Source organism: Phocoena sinus, chromosome 10 (assembly GCF_008692025.1).
Source record: "Phocoena sinus isolate mPhoSin1 chromosome 10, mPhoSin1.pri, whole genome shotgun sequence".
Lineage (NCBI taxonomy): Eukaryota > Metazoa > Chordata > Mammalia > Artiodactyla > Phocoenidae > Phocoena > Phocoena sinus.
In genome coordinates, this window is record NC_045772.1 from 19882721 (window position 1) to 19903094 (window position 20374).

Genomic DNA, 20374 nt, shown 5'->3' on the forward strand with positions numbered 1-20374 from the left:
TGAAAAGAATTCTGTAGGTGGATAGTGGTGATGATTGCACAACACTGTGAGTATACTCAACACTACTGAACTGTACACTTTAAAATGGTTAAGATGGTAAATTTTATGTTATGTCTATCATACCACAATAAAAGAAAAAAATGAATGAGGACAGAGAATAACAAGTGTTGACAAGGATATGGAGAAATTTTAACCCTCATATTCTGCTGGTGGAAATGTAAAATGGTGCATCCACTGTGGTAAAAAGTTTGACAGTTAAAGTTTGACAGTTCAAAAGTTGAACATGGAGCTACCATATGACCCAGCAGTTCCACTCCTAGGTTTATACTTGAGTATTGAAAACATACATTCACACAAAAACTTGTACACACGGCTTCCCTGGTGGCGCAGTGGTTGAGAGTCCGCCTGCCGATGCAGGAGACACGGGTTCATGCCCCGGTCCGGGAGGATCCCATATGCCATGGAGCGGCTGGGCCTGTGAGCCATGGCCGCTGAGCCTGCATGTCTGGCACCTGTGCTGTGCAATGGGAGAGGCCACAGCAGTGAGAGGCCCGTGTACCGCCAAAAAAAAAAAAAAAAACTTGTACATGGATGTTCCTAGCAGCATTATTCATAACATCCAAAAAGTAGAAATAACCTAAATGTTCATCAGCTGATGAATGGATAAGCAAAATGTGGTATATCCATGCAATGGAATAATATTCAGCCATAAAAAGGAATGAAGTACTGATAAATGCTACAACACGGGTGAACCTTGAAAACATTATGCTAAGTGAAAGAAGCCAGACACAAAGGCTGAATATCCTTGATCCTATTTATACGAAATGTCCTGAATAGGCAAATCCATAGACACAGAAAAGTTGATCCATGGTTGTCAGAGGATGAGGGTATAAGGAAATGGAGAGTGTCTGCTAATTGGTTTTGGGTTTCTTTTTGGAGTAATGAAAATGTTCTGGAATTAGATAGTGGTAATGTTTTCACAACCTTGTGAATATACTAATTTGTACAATTTTAAATGGTGAATTTTATGGTATGTGGATTATACCTCAATTAAAAAATAAGTGACTACTTAAGTGTCCATCAACAGAAGAATGGTTAAAGAAGATGTGGTATATATGTCCAATGGAATACTACTAAGCCGTACAAAAGAATGAAATTTTGCCATTTAGATGGACTTGGAGGGTATTATGCTATAAGTGAAATAAGTCAGGCAGAGAATGACAAATACTGTATGATATCACTTATACCTGGAATCTAAAAAACACAACAAACTAGTGAGTATAACAATAAAGAAGCAAACACAGTTATAGAGAACAAACTAGTAGTTACCAGTGGAGAGAGAGAAGGGGGAGGGACAATATAGAGGTAGGGGATTAAAAGGTACAAACTATTACATATAACATAAATAAGCTACAAGGATATATTGTACAGCACAGGGTATATAGCCAATATTTTACAATAGCTATAAATGGAGTATAACCTTTAAAAATTGTGCATCACTCTGTTGTACACCTGTAACTTATATAATACTGTACATAAACTATACTTCAAAAAAAACGAGGGCTTCCCTGGTGGCGCAGTGGTTGAGAGTCCGCCTGCCGATGCAGGGGACACAGGTTCATGCCCCGGTCCGGGAAGATCCCACATGCCATGGAGCGGCTGGGCCCGTGCGCCATGGCCACTGAGCCTGCGTGTCCAGAGCCTGTGCTCCGCAACGGGAGAGGCCACAACAGTGAGAGGCCCACATACTGCAAAAAAAAACAAAAACAAAAAAAACCCAAAATGACTACTTAAGATTCCCAAACTTAGTTGTGTAATTTCAGTGAAAGCTTACATTTCATATAAATTTTCCCCACCCTCCACCTATTGCCCCTGCATGACCTAATCTCATCTGCTGTTGTACCCCAGTTACTTTACACCCTAGCTACTGAAAAACTTACAGGTCCCAAATGTACTGTGCTGCACCATTCCCATTTTTTTCTTTACTCAGGATACTCTCATCCCCACTTATTCCCACATTCTCTGTTTCTGCCAAATTCATACCCATCCCACACCCCTTCACAAGTGTCTCCACCTCTCTGGAGTCTTCTGTGACCGACCCTAGTAGAGTGAATTACCTTTTCTTTTCAAACAAGTGTAGTTAGTACAACTATATTTTTGTGTGTCACCTGTATAACAATAATTTGTTTGCATTTCTGTCTCCCCCACTAAATTACCAGCTTCCTCAGAGCAGTAAGTGCTTGTTATTCATCTCTGTACCTCCAGCACCTAACACAGTTCTTGGCAAGTAGTAGGTGCATGACAGATGAGAATAATAATAATAGATAACCTTTATTTAATATACTTACTATGTGCCGCATATTACTAGTATACTTTACACTTAATAATTCATCTTAATCATTACAACGATCCCATCGGTGAGTTGGGTTCACAGTGTGCTTAAATAGCTTCCCCAGAGTTGCTCAACAAGTACATAGTAAGGCTAGGATTTAAACCCAAGCAATCTAGCTCCAGAGTCTGGGTTCTTAACCACTATGCTATATAGCATCACATATATTAAAAAGTGGTTACACACAAAAATTAATTTTATAATTTCACTCCGTTCTAGGCCTAAGCTGCTTTTATCATTTTCTTAAGTAGCATTTATGTTAGGGGAGTTATGTACATTGTTTTATTTGTTTGAGTTGCCTTAGATACTAATATAATTTTGAAGTAGTATTCAAATAATTTCCTCTGGTAATGTTTTCCTTTTTAGTAAAATGAACACAGTAAGGAATCATGTATATAGCAAAGAGAAGTTTGCTGGGGACTATGTGCCCAGTATTCATGCCCACTACTTTTAGAGTTCTTGCTTCTATGGAGAATGATGAAGACTGTGGTTCTGTGTTAGTATTTTAGGCAGATGGAGCATCAGTCAAAACCTATAAATGCTGGGACTTCCCTGGTGGTCCAGTGGGTACAACTCTGTGCTCCCAATGCAGGGGGCCCAGGTTCAATCCCTGGTGGGAGAACTAGATCCCACATGCATGCTGCAACTAAGAGCCCGCATGCCGGGGCTTCCCTGGTGGCGCAGTGGTTAAGAATCTGCCTGCCAATGCAGGGAACATGGGTTCGAGCCCTGGTCCGGGAAGATCCCACATGCCACAGACCAGCTAAGCCAGTGCACCACAACTACTGAGCCTGTGCTCTAGAGCCCGTGAACCACAACTACTGAAGCCTGCGTGCCTAGAGCTGGTGCTCCGTAACAAGAGAAGCACTGAGATAAGAAGCCTGCACACCGCAACGAAGAGTAACCCCCACTCGCCGTAACTGAGAAAGCCCGCATACAGCACTGAAGACCCAACACAGCCAAAAATAAAATAATAAATAAATAAATAAATTTATAAAAAAAAAGAGTCCGCGTGCCACAACTGAGAAATCCACGTGCTGCAACTAAGATCCCGCGTGCCACAACTAAGACCTGGTGCAGCCAAAATAAATAAATAAGTAAGTATGTACGTACATACATACAAACAAAACCTATAAATGCTGTACCCAGCTTTAAAGTTTTATTGTACTGAGGACATGTGACTTCCTCATAGGCATAATCTAAAATTGTGCAGCAGAGCAAACGGGGTTATATTTGACCCATTGCTAGGGAGCAATGCCAGCATTTCTTCTGTTTCGTAGCATGGCAGATATGATATTAAAAAGTATACGTCAAAACTCAGCCATAATTTGTAACTAAAGGTAAATAGGAGACTACATTTTCTTACTTTAGTAATAGTAATTATATTTGTGGCAAAGAAGAATTTTATTTGTTGGTGTCCTAAATCTTTAATAAGAATCAAGGAGCCTGAGGGAGAAATAAGTCTTGTAGCTTTTTTATTAAAACAGAGCAGGTATATTATTCTTCCTTTCCCTCTTAGTTTCCCCAAGTAGACTTTATTGGCTTAATTTACTTCCTTGGATAGATTGAATAGGGCCTGAGTGTTAGTGCTGCCATACTGATTAAATGATTTACTGACAGACTCCATGGAGCCTATCTAGTTGACTGTTTTAATGACACCGTTAAATTTCATGTAGTTTATTATAGCACATCTATGCAAAGCTGGAGTTTAACCATTCTCACATTTTCTTGTTGTGCTTAGGGAACCTTCAAGACATTATTTATACCAACTCATTCTTATATTCTTTCTCTGATGATAAAACATATAAGTGAAAACATTCAGCAGACGTTAAGAACCTTCTTTGACAGGCACTCACTTCCCCTGCAAAATTTCCATATTGCCTGTGTTTCTTAATGGCCATTCTTGAACTCTCTTCCATTTTAAAACTGCTCCCTGCAGCTTTCCTGAACATGAAGATTTTCTTTTTCTTTCCACTTCTAGCTTTCCTTTCTCTGTACCTTGTGGACACTTGGAGGCTGCAAGGATTTAGCACTGGTCATGCCAGCCTCTTCAGATCGCATCTCTGTCTGTAGTTGGGTCTCCATGGTAATGAGAAGCAGAAAGTGCTGAAGTAGCACACTGTGTAAGGACTGGCAGGAGAAAACAGTGCCGTGGCCTGTACAGGAATAGCACTGAATCCCCATGGTGCTGGAGAAGCCAGCAAGAAGCACGCTGTGGCGGAGAGCGGGAGACTGTCGGTTAAGGATGCAGATTTGGCAGATTTATTAGCAGCAGTATTCTAAGATGAACCTAATTTACAGTTAGTGCTTTTTTTCAACTGGAAAAAACATTAAAATTTTTTTCCTTATCTTTTAGGAGGCCAGATGCTCCAGTGCCTGATGGTGAAGGTGAAAAAAATACAGAAGAAAGTTCAGACAGCGAATCTTCTTTTAGTGACTAAGCTTAATGTTGATAACAATTATATATACATGTGTTGGTGCATATTTACATTCTATAAGAAAGAGAACCTGAACTTTAACTCTTAGTCATAAAAACATCAAATGGCTACATATCCACCACCAAGCTTCCTCTATGTTAAAAAATAAATAAATAAAGCATTTATAATAAGCTGGCAGTATGTCTTGTTACCAAAATAAAGGACCCTGAACTGAAAAATGGAATAGCCTAAATAAAGTACTCAATATTTGAGGGATGCAATGAGCATCTAAAATGAAGTCAATGTGAGTTTAGCGATCAAAAATAGACTCAATGCAAAACAAAAAAGTGAATTTGGCTAAATGAATTATTCAATTTTTGTGAATATTTTAGCACGAAAAGTATTTAGCATGAAAAGTATGTACATTTGTATCTTAAGAGTTGTTAAAGAAATTTCTGGCAGAAAGTAATACTGGATTGAAATTTTCTGTGACAGCTGGAAGCTTATATATCATATTTATTGTGGATCTGGAACTTATTGGTAGTATTTATTAGCATGTTAAGCTTTTCACAACTTGGCCATTAGTTCATATACTATCAAAGTCAGATATTCTTATTATATTTATCGTCAAATAGAAATTGAACTGAAAGTAGTTTCAGTGTGGTTCAGAGTGAGCTGATAGCAGAAGTTGACAAAGGGATGTGATGTGGGGCAAAAGAGGTGTTTGCTGCTGTATACCCCTTGCCTATTCAGAATTGAGTCCAGTGTTAAGTCTACTCCATTACCAGATCTTCAAAATGATGACCAGCCACAGTCTGTAGAAGACTACACAGGAGGATTAGTGAGACAAGCTGTAGTTCCTTGTGCTACAACTGAACTCAAGACCAGAACTCATATCCATCATCTCTTTCCTGCATCACCCATTTGGGACTTTCCTTGCTCTCTTCCAGAAATTCAGCAGGTCTAGTTTGGTTGAGTGACCCAGACCTTCATCCCTTCAGAGATGGGCCTTGGTTACTTTGCCCCTTTTAGGCTGTGATTATCACATTTGTCTGTTTGCTGTTCACACCAGGCATAGAAGCATCAAGAATCACCCCAATGAATCGCCTGAGTTCCAGACACATCCTCCTTGTTTCATTTTGTAATTGTAATCCTAGCTCTCCATGTTAACCAACATATTAACTCCCTTTTTTTGCCTGTTGTCCCACAGACATGAGCAGCCCAACAGAATCAGTTTGGCAGCAGTAGCTTCAGTTCTGTAGAAATCTTACTGTGCTTCTTGATAGAAATGTTCTAGCTTTTTCCTCTTCCCCTGTCTAGGAAACAGGACCTCCAATTCAGCAGAGCCAAAGGTGGTAGGGGGGATGGGAAGCACAATTCTGCAAGTAGGTTACTGAGAATGGTGGTAGGAAGGGCCAGTTCTATTTCTATCCTCTTGGCTCCTAGACCCATAAATTCTAGCAGTTGGGGACATGGAATTACATACTGGCCTTTGGTATAGTGCATGTATCACTTCCTAGAAAACAGCACCCCAGCCCTGCAGGCTGTATCTCTCAGCTGGTGTCTAAGCAGATGCTGTAATAGTCCATTTCACTGTTGTGTTAGATTGACTGCTTCTGGATAATGCTCCATATGATAGGATCATGGATCCAGTAATTCATGTTGCTCTTCATTTACTACAAAATAGTTCCTCAATCTGAGGTAATATAATTCAAGATACCTTATTTGTAATAAGCATTTTTGGGGGGCATTCTGTAGACTATCAGATAGTAATGATGACTGAGGTACTGATGGAAGGGAAAACAAGCCTGAATTAAGAATACAGATTAATTACAATAGAAAAGAATTGCTTCCTCCTCCAAGGTGGAGGAAATTAAACAACTTGCTCCCATGTGGCTGATTTATCTCCTGAAGGAGTGTTATGAGTCATTGGTTTCTGCTGCTGACAGATCACATGTTCAACAGTGACATAACTAAATCAGCCTTAGACAAAGCTCAAGCTCTCAGGTCTATGCCTAGCCTCTATCTCTGCCACCATGATTACTTCACTTACGGGTTTGTTGTGTAAGCCTGGAGTGGTGAAGGGCAAGGCTGGTATAAATCTACTGAAGAATCATCCTGTCCACCTCATCTTTGCCTCCTCAGGTTAGTGCTCTTTTATTGACATTCCATGATACAAAAACCTACAAACTTTTCCATAATCAAGACTGTGTTTATCCTTAACTCAGGCCACATCTTTCTCCATCACTCTGAATGACCAAATGTACTGTTTGAAGCTCTATCAGGAAGATTTTTCATTTTTCCCTTACCACTGATCCTTCCAGGCACCTCTGAGAGGAGACAGTGTGGAAGCCAGCCATTTCTGGCTCACACCGAGATAGCAAGCTGGTCTACCCATGAACAAGACCCACATTTTCCTTCTCTGTCATCTGGTATGTTAATATTGCAGAAATAGCCTTACTTCTTCACTTCTCCCTGTCTCCATGCCATTTCCCATAAGATTTTCAATGCCTTCCCACTCTGCGTGGAGTTACTCTGCCTCACCTTTGGACTCTGAACTTAGCCGTGTGATTTTCTTTGGGTCAATGGAATGTTAGCAAATTTGATCCAAGCAGAAGCTTGAAAAATACTTGAGTAATTGGTCTTGCCTTCTCTTGTGCCTCTGATATAGAAACATGACTGGGATAGTCTGATGGAGAATGAGAGGTGTGTGGAGCAGAGCTAAGCTGTTCTAGTCACATAGCAGCCAAACCCAAGATGTGAGCGAGCCCAGCCAAGATCAGAAAATCTGCCTAACCAATTCCCAGCTGGCCCTAGATGCCTGAATAATAAATGCTCACTGTTGAGTCTCAAAGGTTTTTTGGTTATTTATTACATAGCATTATTGTAGCAATAAATACTGATAAAACTGACCATAGGGGATTCCCCATGGATCATAGGAGTAGGTTGAAGGAGATGCATTAGTCCAAGAGAGGTAAATGATACGGGAATCTAGTCTACTTGTCCATGTAACTTACATGTGCCCTCTGGACAGGCTCAGGCTTGATCCCAAATGTATCATTTCCATCAAAATAATGGATTTTTACTGTTACTGTCTGGCCCTATGATATGATGAACCTGATAACACCTAGCTCATGACGGGCAGCTCCAATTAATAACTTGATGTCATATATAAGCAGATTCTCACTTTCTGCCAGGCACAGAGGCATACCAAGGGTTGCTTTTCAAACAATGATGAGGCAGGCCTTTGTTCCAGAACCTAATGTCTGTACTGTTAATCTTCTGTTGGAGCTTGCCAGAGATGTTATACAATGTTCTACCAGAGATACTTGTAGCATCAATGGATAATCAGTCATATAGTCTGAGCAGGAGGGCAGCTCACATCACAGCCTGAGCCTGCAGCAGAGTCCTCTCTCTTGCCCTGGGCCCCACTTGAAACTAGCAGCCCTCTAACTCTCCCCATAAATGGATGAGAGCAGCATTTAGCTTCAAAAGTCAAAGTCCCCAACACTGTACCTTTTTCTTAATGGTAGAGGGTGCAAGTTCAATAACTTGTCCTTCACTTGGAGGCATGTCCCAGCATCCTCCAGACCATTGGACCCCTAAAATCCACAGGGGTCCAAATCTTCCATCCTCCCACTTTAACTGAGGGACAGTGATGACATTTTAGATCACTCGATATCAAGTCTATTCAGCGTGCTCTTACCCAACTACCTTTGAAAGGATTGCATTGTACAGTTACTTTAATAAGTGGCTTATGGTACTTTAGAGAAAGAGTGGGCAGATATTTATTCTATATGCTTGTAGTGGCATAAGTAGCATTTTTCAAAGGGCATTGGCCCCCTTTTCAATTGATGAAATGATAGTCACAGGGTAACACTTCTGCATTATAGCAGTTGACATCAACTTTTTGCTCTCTGGCTCTTGCTTTTTTGGATAAAACTGCACCCTAGTCTACTGCCTTCTACCTTGAACATGAGCTACACTGTACTCCCTGAACACCAAGGAACCTTGGTTGCCACTTCAGCCTTGCTGCTACTTTGCCAGTGATGGTTGGAATACCACTACCTGCCTCCTGCCATTATAGAATTCTATCATCTCAATTAATATAAGAGAGCCCAATTCTGTGGCATCATTTCCTACTGTGAATCCTGGTCTAGATACCACTAATTTTCTCAAATATATCGTTGCCATTCTCATTAGTACAATCTTTACTGCCTTAGTAAAGAGAATGTTCTCTGGGCTCTTCCTGGGAAAATAATAGGTTGGTTCTCTTGACACATGACATAAATCCATTCTAACATTCCCACCTCTCTGAGCCACTGACCTCTTCTTCATTACTTTGACAAGGCAATTCCAGCATCTCCATCTCATTTGGTGTAGGCCATGAAGATTCAAGAAGCCATCCCAACAGCCTGTTAACACCAAGTGTCCTTGCCAGGATGTTAAATCTTGAGTCATAAGAGAGTGCTCCCATGTCAATAAACTCTCCTCTATCCAGTCTAATATTCTGCCACTCTGGTCCAGCACATTAAAGATCTATTCCCACACATATTCTTTAAATTCCTGCCAGTAATTATTAGCCAGTTCCTAAAATTCTTTCAGTAAAGCTATCTCTTCCCAGATCAAGAACTATATTTTCTCTCTCAGCTAAACTTGACATTAGTTATTCTTCTCATGGCAATGGGAGGAAACAAGTTCGATCTTGAGGTAGTAAGAGTCATCTTACAAAACATCTACTTTAGGTGAACACTGTGTGTGGTCTCCAGGTAAGGGGAGGCTGCTCTCCTCTAGAGAGGGAGAAATCTGCTTTGGCTGGTGTGGAAGGTTCAGAGAAAACCAGGAATTCAAGCTCCTCAAGCATATCCACCCAAATTTTCTCATCGCAAGTCTCAGTCTCCTCTGATACCAGGGCTGTGACACTAGCAAAGGAGACTTGTGGAGGTTGCACATTTTATCTCCTTTGCAGCTCTGCCACCCTTACAATTGCCCTCTGAGCCTGATTTTCACTACAGAAGTCCTATGGCTATGGAGATAATCGTCTCTTTAAATACTGCCAAGGTGACCTTTTGGCTTTCATTGTGCCCTAAGATGATAGTTGGCTGATCTGAGTTTGTTACTTACTTCCTTTTTTCAAGGCTTCCAAGGCAGATAACAAATGCTAACCAATTCCACAATCCTTTGCCCCCCAAACCATTCTAGTGACAGAACTACTGGATAACCCATTTCTTCTTATCCCATTCCATCACAGGTGAGATTCCTAGGCATTGTGATGCAGACCAGGGATTACCACCATCCTGCTTATCCTAGCAATAAGGTAAGTGATTCCATTGCAGAATCCCATCCTAATGATCTGCTTTCAAGGATCGCTCTCATACCAAAGTCATATGTTATATTCCTCCTAAAACAGACCTTGAGACAAACATTTGGGTGCAAGTAGATGATTTGTGAACTAATCCCAGGAAGCAGGAGTAAGAGAGCAGGAAGAATGAGAGAGGGAAGAAAATGTAACACAAGGATATTATCAAGATTGCCGTTGTGAATGCTTGGGAGTTGATTCCAGGACCAGCACCTCTTTAGAAATGAGCAGGTGCTTCTCAGAACTGTCCACCAGAAGGACTAGAGGCTAGATCACATGTCCACTATCCCTGGACCCATTGGTTGAGGACATTTCTCATCTACATTTAGGGGATACATTTGCATTTAGGCCTCGGGGGCTCCCATGACCTAGAAAAGGACACTTTGTCAGTAAGTGGAGAGATGGGGCACTCATCTGAGGTGAGTTATTGTCACTAAAAGGTGAGTCTGAGATTGAGGTGAACTGTCGACTACAGCTGTGGCTGAAATCCAAGATGGTTCTAGGAAAGAGTTGCAGGGCACCACTAGAAGCATTAGCTACAGGTTCCAAAACACCAAACTTACCTGAACTTACCTTTATTTAAAATGTATAATTTTCTTCTTGGATATAAAGACAAAGTGGATGGTAAGCCACACTCAAGATTTCCAGAACATTTTCATCAAAATTTTTAGTTTTAAAAGTCTTCCAAGAATGAGCAAAGGATAAACAATGGCTAAATCTATATCTTTATAGTATGTTGTAATTATAATATGATTTTTAAAGGTTTCCTTTTAAACATACCCCACAGAGTTCCTCTGTGAAACTTTTATATCTGAACTAGAGCATGGCTCCCATTAAAGAATAAATTGTGTCCGTGTGCTGGTGAAGAGTGCCCAGACAACATAACGTTCAGTAAAACTGCTTTGTTTCTGATCAAGTTCTTCCCCAAAACAAGCTTGATTTCCAGAATTCGTGAAGAGCTTAAATTCCATAATTTAATCCTGTGCTTTAAACAGCTGCTGCAATGATGCCAAGGTGTCTTTTCAAAAACATTCAATTTTACCTTTCTTGTTAGTAAGATTAATAAACAGTAGGAATGATACTAAAGCAAGTGTCACTCTGACTTTGATTTCAGATAGATAGCTTTAAATAAAACATTTATCTTCCTTTGGAACATGAAGTGTAAAGATTTTATCTGTGACTCCATTTCTTCACTTCCCCAAACAGTATTACTTTCAATTGGCAGCTTACAAGTAAATAAATTTGGAAAAAACTCATTTTAAAATATCTACAAATTATTTACTAGGCATCTGGGTATACTTATGTTTAAATTAATATAATTAGATTAAAGCACCTTAAAAGTAAATACTTTGTTTCACAGTTAACATCGTAAACTTTTTTTTCACAGTAAGTCCTAAGTATTGGAATAATAGCATTCTAGAAGAAATCTTAGCAAAATGTCTAGTCTGATTGCCTCATTTTTACCAGTGAATGAATTGAAGCCCAGAGGAGTCGAATGATTCCCTCAAATGTAAGAAAGAAAAGAGGTTTATTCATATAAACAAAAGTGCTTAATCTATCAGTAATATTCTTATCTTAAATATTAATACTATTAGTTATTCATACAAAAGCAAATTACTTAAAATTTCAGTAATCTTATTAAAATTTCACATTGTAATCTTCAAAATAGAGTTGTGAAACAAATTTTATACTTAAGGATATTCTAACATCAATATTTCAATTTTTTCACTTATATTAAAATATGTGACCCTGTGGCAATCAAATAAAGCTACTTCTACATTTTCTTAGGGACATCTTAACCATACTGGTTTATACATTGCTATACTGTCATTCTAGTTTCCCAAATCAAACCTTAGAAAATTCTAAGAACCTGGCAGTATAGTTTTCTTTTTTTTCATAAATTTATTTATTTTTGGCTGCATTGGGTCTTCATTGCTGTGCGCGGGCTTTCTCTAGTTGCGGTGAGCAGGGGCTACTCTTTGTTGCGGTGCACGGGCTTCTCATTGCGGTGGCTTCTCATTGCGGAGCACGGGCTCTAGGTGCACGGGCTTCAGTAGTTGTGGCTCGTGGGCTCAGTAGTTGTGGCTCGCAGGCTCTAAAGCACAGGCTCAGTAGTTGTGGCGCATGGGCTTAGTTGCTCCGCGGCATGTGGGATCTTCCCAGACCAGGGATCGAACCCGTGACCCCTGCATTGGCAGGCGGACTCTCAACCACTGTGCCACCAGGGAAGTCCTGGCAGCATAGTTTTTAAATGGCCTATGTAAACACACAGTACCTAGATAGCAAAATTTTTAAAACCCCAAGGGTAAAATCTATAACAAAATTCCATGAAAGATACAAACTATCAAAAATCACTCCAAAAGAAATAAATAATTTGAACAGCCTTATATTTACAGAAGAAATTGAACTTACAGTTAAAAACATTCCCATAAAGAAAACTGGACACCCACATGGATTCATTGGTGAATCCTACCAAACATTTAAGGAAGAAATAATGCCAGTTCTACACAAACTCTTCCAGAACACTGAAAAGGGAAAACTACCTCTGTGAGGACAACATTAATAGGATACCAAAAGCAGACAGACATGACAATAAAAGAAAATTATAGACTAATATCTTTCATGAAAACAGAAGTAAATATTCTTTAAAATGTCTTAACAAATTGAATCTGACATCATAGAAGATGTACAGATGTCCAATAAAAATATGAAAATTGCTCATCATCATGTATCATTAGGGAATTGCAAATTAAAACAACAATGTGATTATACCACATACCTATTAGAATGACTAAAATCCAAAATACTGATAACACTAATTTCCGGAAAGGATGCAGATTAACAGTAACCCTCATTCATTGCTGATGAGAATGCAGTATAGTACAACCCCTTTGAAAAACAGCTTGGCATTTTCTTACAAAGCTAAACGTAGTTTTATCAGACAGCAAGCATGCTGCTAGGTATTTACCCATGAATGTTTATAGCAGCTTTATTCATAATTCCCCAAACTGGAAGTAACCAAGGTTTCTTTCAATAGGTAAATGAATAAACAAACTCTAATATATTTATACAATGGAATATTATTTGGCAGTACATAAGAAGTGAATTACCAAACCATGGAAAGACACAGAGGAACCTTAAATGTATGTTTCTAAGTGAAAGAAAGCCAGTCTAAAAACACTACATGTTATGTGATTTAAACTATATGACATTTTGGAGAAGGCAAAATTACAAAGATAGTAAAAGATCATTAGTTGTCAGGATGTGAGGGGAGGGAAGGTAGGACTGAACAGGTGAAGCACAGGGCATTCTTAGGGTAATTAAACTATTAGGTATGAAACTGTGATGATGGACACATACCATTATTTATTTCTCAAAATCCATAGAACTATATAACATAGAGTGAACTTAATATAAACTATGGACTAGTTAATGATAATATATCAATACTGGTTCATTAATTGTAACAAAAAATTGTTTTGTTAATTATAACAAATGAGTCACTTTAATGCAAGATGGTAATAATAGGGGAAACCGAGAGGGTGGGTTGTGAAGTGGAGTATGTATCTGAAATTTCTATACTGTTCGCTCAGGTATTCTATAAATGTAAAATTGTACTAAAAAAATATTTTTTAAAAAACAATACATTGGACTTCTCTGGGGGTGCAGTGGTTAAGAATCTGCCTGCCAATGCAGGGGACACAGGTTAGAGCCCTGGTCCGGGAAGATCCCACATGCCGCAGAGCAACTAAGCCCGTGCGCCACAACTACTGGGCCTGTGCTCTAGAGCCCACGAGCCACAACTACTGAGCCTGCACGCCACAACTACTGAAGCCCATGCGCCTAGAGCCCGTGATCTGCAACAAGAGAAGCCCACGCACCGCAAGGAAGAGTAGCCCCCACTCACAGCAACTAGAGAAAGCCCGCATGCAGCAATGAAGACCCAACACAGCCAAAATTAAGTAAATTCAAACAAACAAACAAAAACAATACATTATGTCCAAGTGGAATTTATCCCAGGAATGCAAGGCTGGATTAACAGTAAAAAATCAATTAATGCAATTTATCATATTAACAAACTAAAAGAAAAACCATATAATCATCTCAACAGAAAGCACATTTGACAAAATTCAACATCCATTCCTGATAAAAATTCTCAACATAATAAAAATGAACTTCCTCAACCTGATAAAAAGTGTCTACAAAAACCCGACAGCTAACACGACTTAATGGTGAAAGGCTGAATACTTTTCCCCTAAGATTAGGGAACAAGACAACAATGTCTACTCTTACCACTTCTATTCAACATGCTACTGGAGATTCTAACCAATAAGATAAGGCAAGAAAGGAAATAAAAGTCATACAGATTGTAAAGAAGTAAAACTATTTTTACTCACAGATGACATTATTATCTGTGTAGACAATCCATTGGAATATATAAAAACAGCTACCAGAGCTAATAAGTGAGTTTAACAAGGTTGAAGGATACAAGATCAATATACAAAAATCAATTGTATTATTATATACTATCAATGAACAATTTTAAATTACCATTTACAATAGCATCAAAAACCATGAAATCCTTAGGGATAAATCTACCCAAATATATGAAATACAGGTATACTGAAAACTACAAAACATTGCTGAGAGAAACTAAAGAAGACCTAAATAAATAAAGTGATTTACTGTGTCCATGGATTGGAAGACTGTGTTGTTAAGATGTCAGGTCTTACCAAACTGATCAATATCTTAAAAGCAATCCCATAAAAAAATCCCCCAAAGCTTTCTTTTAAATAAAAATTGACCGATTCTAAAATTCATTTGGAAATGCACAAAACCTAGAATATCCAGAACAACTTTAAAAAGAACAAGGTTGAGGAGTCCCTGGTGGCGCAGTGGTTGAGAGTCCGCCTGCTGATGCAGGGGACACGGGTTCGTGCCCCGGTCCGGGAAGATCCCACATGCCGCGGAGCAGCTGGGCCTGTGAGCCATGGCCGCTGAGCCTGCGCGTCTGGAGCCTGTGCTCCACAACGGGAGAGGCCACAACAGTGAGAGGCCCGCATACCCGAAAAAAAAAAAAAAATCCAACTTAAAAAGATGAGCAAAAGATTTGATCAGATACTTCATCAAAAAAAAGGATACAACAGAGTGAAGTAAGTCAGAAAGAGAAAGACAAATACTGTATGCTAACACATATATATGGAATTTAAGAAAAAATGTCATGAAGAACCTAGGGGTAAGACAGTAATAAAGACACAGACCTACTAGAGAATGGACTTGAGGACATAGGGAGGGGGAAGGGTAAGCTGTGACAAAGTGAGAGAGTGGCATGGACACACTACCAAACGTAAAATAGATAGCTAGTGGGAAGCAGCCGCATAGCACAGGGAGATCAGCTCGGTGCTTTGTGACCACCTAGAGGGGTGGGATAGGGAGGGTGGGAGGGAGGGAGACGCAAGAGGGAAGAGATATGGGAACATAAGTATATGTATAACTGATTCACTTTGTTATAAAGCAGAAACGAACACACCATTGTAAAGCAATTATACTCCAATGAAGATGTAAAAAAAAAAAAACCAGGATACAGATGACGAAAGCACATGAAAAGATACACACAACATAAGTCATTAGGAAAATGCAAATTAAAACCACATCAAGATATTACTATACACCTATTAGAGTGGCTAAAATTTGAAATTCTGACAATACCAAGCGTTGGTGAGGATGTGGAGGATTTGAGGGAAAGTTTATACATAAATAAATAAAATCAGTGAAGATTCTACATACATATAATAGGAGTTCAAGAAGGGAAAACCATGCAGTGTGACAAATTACAAAAAGTACAATTCAAGAAAATGTTCCTAAAATAAAAAGGATTGTATATTGAAATTGTATATTGAGAAGGCACACTATATGTATCTGAGAAAGTAGACCCAGAACAGCTAATAAATATCGAGATATATTTCATTAAACCTATTGGACAATAAAAAGAAAGAAGAAAATTCTTTGGGCTTCTAGCCAAAAATGACCAAGTCACTTCTATATGAAATAACATTAGATTGTCATAAAACTTTTTAATAGCAATAGTTTATGCTGAAAAACAATGGTATAATATATTTAAAATACCCAAAGAGTCTTCCTTGGTGGCTCATCCACCTGCCGATGTAGGGGACACAGGTTCGAGCCCTGGTCTGGGAAGATCCCACATGCCGTAGAGCAGCTAAGCCCGTGCACCACAGCTGCTGAGCCTGCACTCTAGAGCCCGCGAGCCACAACTACTGAGCCCATGTGCCGCAACTACTGAAGCCCGCGTGCCTAGAGCCCGTGCTCCACAACAAGAGAAGTCACTGCAATGAGAAGCCCGCGCACCACAATGAAGAGTAGCCCCCACCCTCCACAACTAGAGAAAGCCCGCGCACAGCAACAAAGACCCAAGCGGCCAAAAATAAATAAATAAATAAATTTATTTTAAAAATAAATAAAATACCCAAAGAAAGAAAATGTGAGCTAAAGATTTTACATCCAGGCAAACTGGATATAAATTTTTAAAAAATATTTTATTTTATTTTATTTGCTTCGTTGGGTCTTCATTGCTGTGCACGGACTTTCTCTAGTTGCAGCCAGCGGGGGCTTCTCTTCGTTGCGGTGTGTGGGCTTCTCATTGTGGCAGCTTGTCTTGTTGCAGAGCACGAGCTCTAGGCACGCGGGCTTCAGTAGTTGTGGCACATGGGCTCAGTAGTTGTGGCTCGTGGGCTCTAGAGCGCAGGCTCAGCAGCTGTGACACATGGGCTTAGTTGCTCTACGGCATGTGGGATCTTCCTAGACCAGGGCTAGAACCCGTGTCCCCTGCATTGACAGGAGGATTTTTAACCACAGCACCACGAGGGAAGTCCCAAACTGGATATAAATTTGAACTTCAAATATAAACATACAGTCAAACTCTTAATCCTGGAACTCAACAAAACAAACAACCCAATTTTAAAAATTGGCATAGGACTTGAATATGTATCCTCCCCAAAGAAGATATACAAATGGCCAATAAGCACATGAAAAGATGCCCAACATCACTAATCATTAGGGAAATGCAAATAAAAACAACAATGAGGTAACACCTCACACCCATTAGGATGGCTATTATAAAACAAAATAACAGAAATAGCAAGTGTTGGTGAGGCTGTGGAGAAATTGGAACCCTTCTATAATGCTGGTGGGAATGTAGAATTGTGCAGTTGCTGTGGAAAGCAGTATAGCAGTTCCTCAAAAAAAAATTAAGCATATAATTACCATATGATCCAGTGGTTCCACTCCTGGGCATATATCCAAAAGAAGTTAAAGCAAGGACTCAAACAGCATTATTCACAATAGCCCAAAGGTGGAAGCACCTCAATTGCCCATCCATAGATGAATGGATGAACAAAATGTAGTATATACATACAATGAAATATTATTCAGCCTTAAAGGAAATTCTGTTACAGGCTACAACATTGACAACCCTTGAAGATATGATAAATGAAACAAGCCAGACACAAAAGGACAAATATTGTATGATTCCATATGTATGAGTTACCTGGAGTAGTCAAATTCACAGAGACAGAAAGTATAATGGTAGTTACCATTGGCTTGAGGGAGAGGGGGAATAGGGAGTTATTGTTTAATGGGTACGGAGTTTCAGTTGAAGATGAAAAAGTTCTGAAGATGGATAGTGGCGATGTTTGCTCAGCAGTGTGAATGTACCTAATGCCACTGAACTGTACACTTTAAAATGATTAAATGTTAAATTTTATGTATATTTTATCACAATAAAAACCACTATTATGATCATGCGAGAACCTAGGAACCTAATTAGGAAATATAGTTTCCACGAGACTGTCCTTAAAAATCTAATACCCCTCATAGGGGGCACAGATGAGTAAACAAGGTTGCAGTGGTATGTAACAACCAATACCATGTGCTAGATACTGGCTCTAAGTGCTCAGGGCAAAGATTTATTTGTTTATATAACAAATGACTACTAAGTACTTTTGTTCTGTGCCAGTACTGTTCTAGGTGTCAAGGATATTGCACTGAATAAAACAGACAAATGTCCCCACCTTCATGTAGCTTACCTTATCGGAGTAGAGAGAAACAAGTAAAATGTACTGTATGACAGATGGTAATAAGTGCTTGAAGAAAAATTAAGCAAGGAAAGAGGTTAGCTAGTAGAGAGTGTGGGGAGGGATTCACAATCTAGTGATGGGAAAGACATAAACAGATACTTCTTAAAAATCAAGATGAATGTTCCACAAAGAATATATATGGGACTTCCCTGGTGGCGTGGTGGTTAAGAATCTGCCTGCCAATGCAGGGGACACGGGTTCAAGCCCTGCACCACAACTACCGAGCCTGTGCTCTAGAGCCCATGAGCCACAACTACTGAGCCCATGTGCCACAACTACTGAAGCCCGTGCGCCTGGAGCCCATGCTACGCAGCAAGAGAAGCCACCGCAATGAGAAGCCTGCGCACCGCCACGAGTAGCCCCCGCTCGCCACAACTAGAGAAAACCCACATGCAGCAACAAAGACCAAACACAGACAAAAATAAACAAATAAAATTAATTTATTAAAAAAAAAGAATATATATGGAATATTTTATGGATGGACCAAGGAGGGGCATCTAATCTCACCTTGGAGAAGGGGAATATCAGGGAAGTTGTTTAGATAGAGCAGTGTCTGATATGAGTATTAAAGAATGCCATGAAGGGGCATTAATAGAAAGGAGGGGGCAAGATCAGCAGAAGGAGCAGCATGTATAAATACCAGGATGTTTGAGACACTGTGGGGCATCCAAGGAACTGAGTAATTCAGTGTGAGGAGAGAGAGGAGGTGGGCAGATTGGGGCATTATGGGCCATGATGTGGAGTTTGAATTTTATCTGGAAGTCTATGGAGAACTATCAAAAGATTAAACATGGGGCTTCCCTGGTGGCACAGTGGTTGAGAGTCCACCTGCCGATGCAGGGGACACAGGTTCGTCCCCTGGTCTGGGAAGATCCCACATGCCGCGGAGCGGCTGGGCCCGTGAGCCATGGCCGCTAAGCCTGCGCGTCTGGAGCCTGTGCTCCGCAACGGGAGAGGCCACAACAGTGAGAGGCCCACGTATCACAAAAAGAAAAAGATATTAAACATGGAAGTGACACACTTGTGTTCTACTTTGGAAAGGTCACTTTTTGTTGCATGGACCTGACTGAAAGAAACCAAGACCAGAATCAGGGAGGTATGACTAATGAATCCAAAAAGAAATTATAAGATTGAATTAAGGCACTGGCTGTAGGAATAGAGAGAAGACCCATCCGAGAAATGCCTAGGAGCAAATAAATACAGTTTGGTGACCAACTGGATATGAGATTTTGAAGGACAGAGACATCAAGGATGATGCCAAGGTTTAAGGCTATGATGACTAGGTACCATTCACTAAATTAAGGAGTGCAAAGGAGAACAAATTTAGGGTAAATAATAATTCTATTTAAGGCTTGTTTATTTTGGACCACTTGTGGACATCCAAGTGAAGCTGTCCAGTAGAGCACTTCTGGAACTTAGAAAAAAACTCTGGGCTGAAGATGCAGATTTGGTAGTATCAGCCTATAGTAGATAGATGAAACCATGGACCTGGATGAGATCATGAAGGAAACTTGAGATTCAGAAGAAGAAGAAGGCCAAGGAAGGAACCAGAGGGAAAACACCTAACTCATGGGACAGGTGGAGGTGGAGGAAGAGCAACCCAGTACAAAGGCTATTAAGACATAGTCAGAATTAGGAGAAGAGGACCCAGAAAGGATGGCATCACAGAAGCCAATATCAAAGAGCTGTTCAAGTGGGAGGGAGCAGCCACCATCAACAAATGCCAGGTAGCACTTATCACACCTTGTTACTTACTTGACTTCCCTGCCAAACTTGAGCTCTGCGAGGGCATCTGTACTTCTTACCTTCATATTTCCAGCTCTGGGTACACAGCAGATATTTAATAAATATTTTGTCGAATAAACAAAGATTAAAGCTAAAAGAATTCATTGGATTTGGTAGCAAATAGGTAACGGGTGACCTTGATGAGAACAATTTTAGGAGAGTGGTGAGGGTGAAGCCATAAAGCAGTGGGTTGAGGTATAAATGGGATATGAGAAAAATAGAAGAATCTTTTCAGAGGTTTGGCTGAGAAGAGGAAAGGATAAAACAA

General features: G+C 39.9%; 1 protein-coding gene and 1 long non-coding RNA gene across 2 annotated transcripts in view; both read left to right on the forward strand.

Moving 5' to 3' along the window:
* Window positions 1-5001, forward strand: part of WASHC3 (WASH complex subunit 3) — a 53634-nt gene extending 48633 nt beyond the window's left edge. The window contains exon 7 of the mRNA XM_032646754.1: window positions 4746-5001. Coding sequence (XP_032502645.1) covers window positions 4746-4830 — 85 coding nt within the window. The 3' untranslated portion in view covers window positions 4831-5001. The remainder of the gene's footprint in view (window positions 1-4745) is intronic.
* Window positions 5002-8986: 3985 nt separating this feature from the next.
* Window positions 8987-20374, forward strand: part of LOC116760744 — a 46916-nt gene continuing 35528 nt past the window's right edge. The window contains exon 1 of the long non-coding RNA XR_004351835.1: window positions 8987-10123. This is a non-coding gene — a long non-coding RNA (uncharacterized LOC116760744). The remainder of the gene's footprint in view (window positions 10124-20374) is intronic.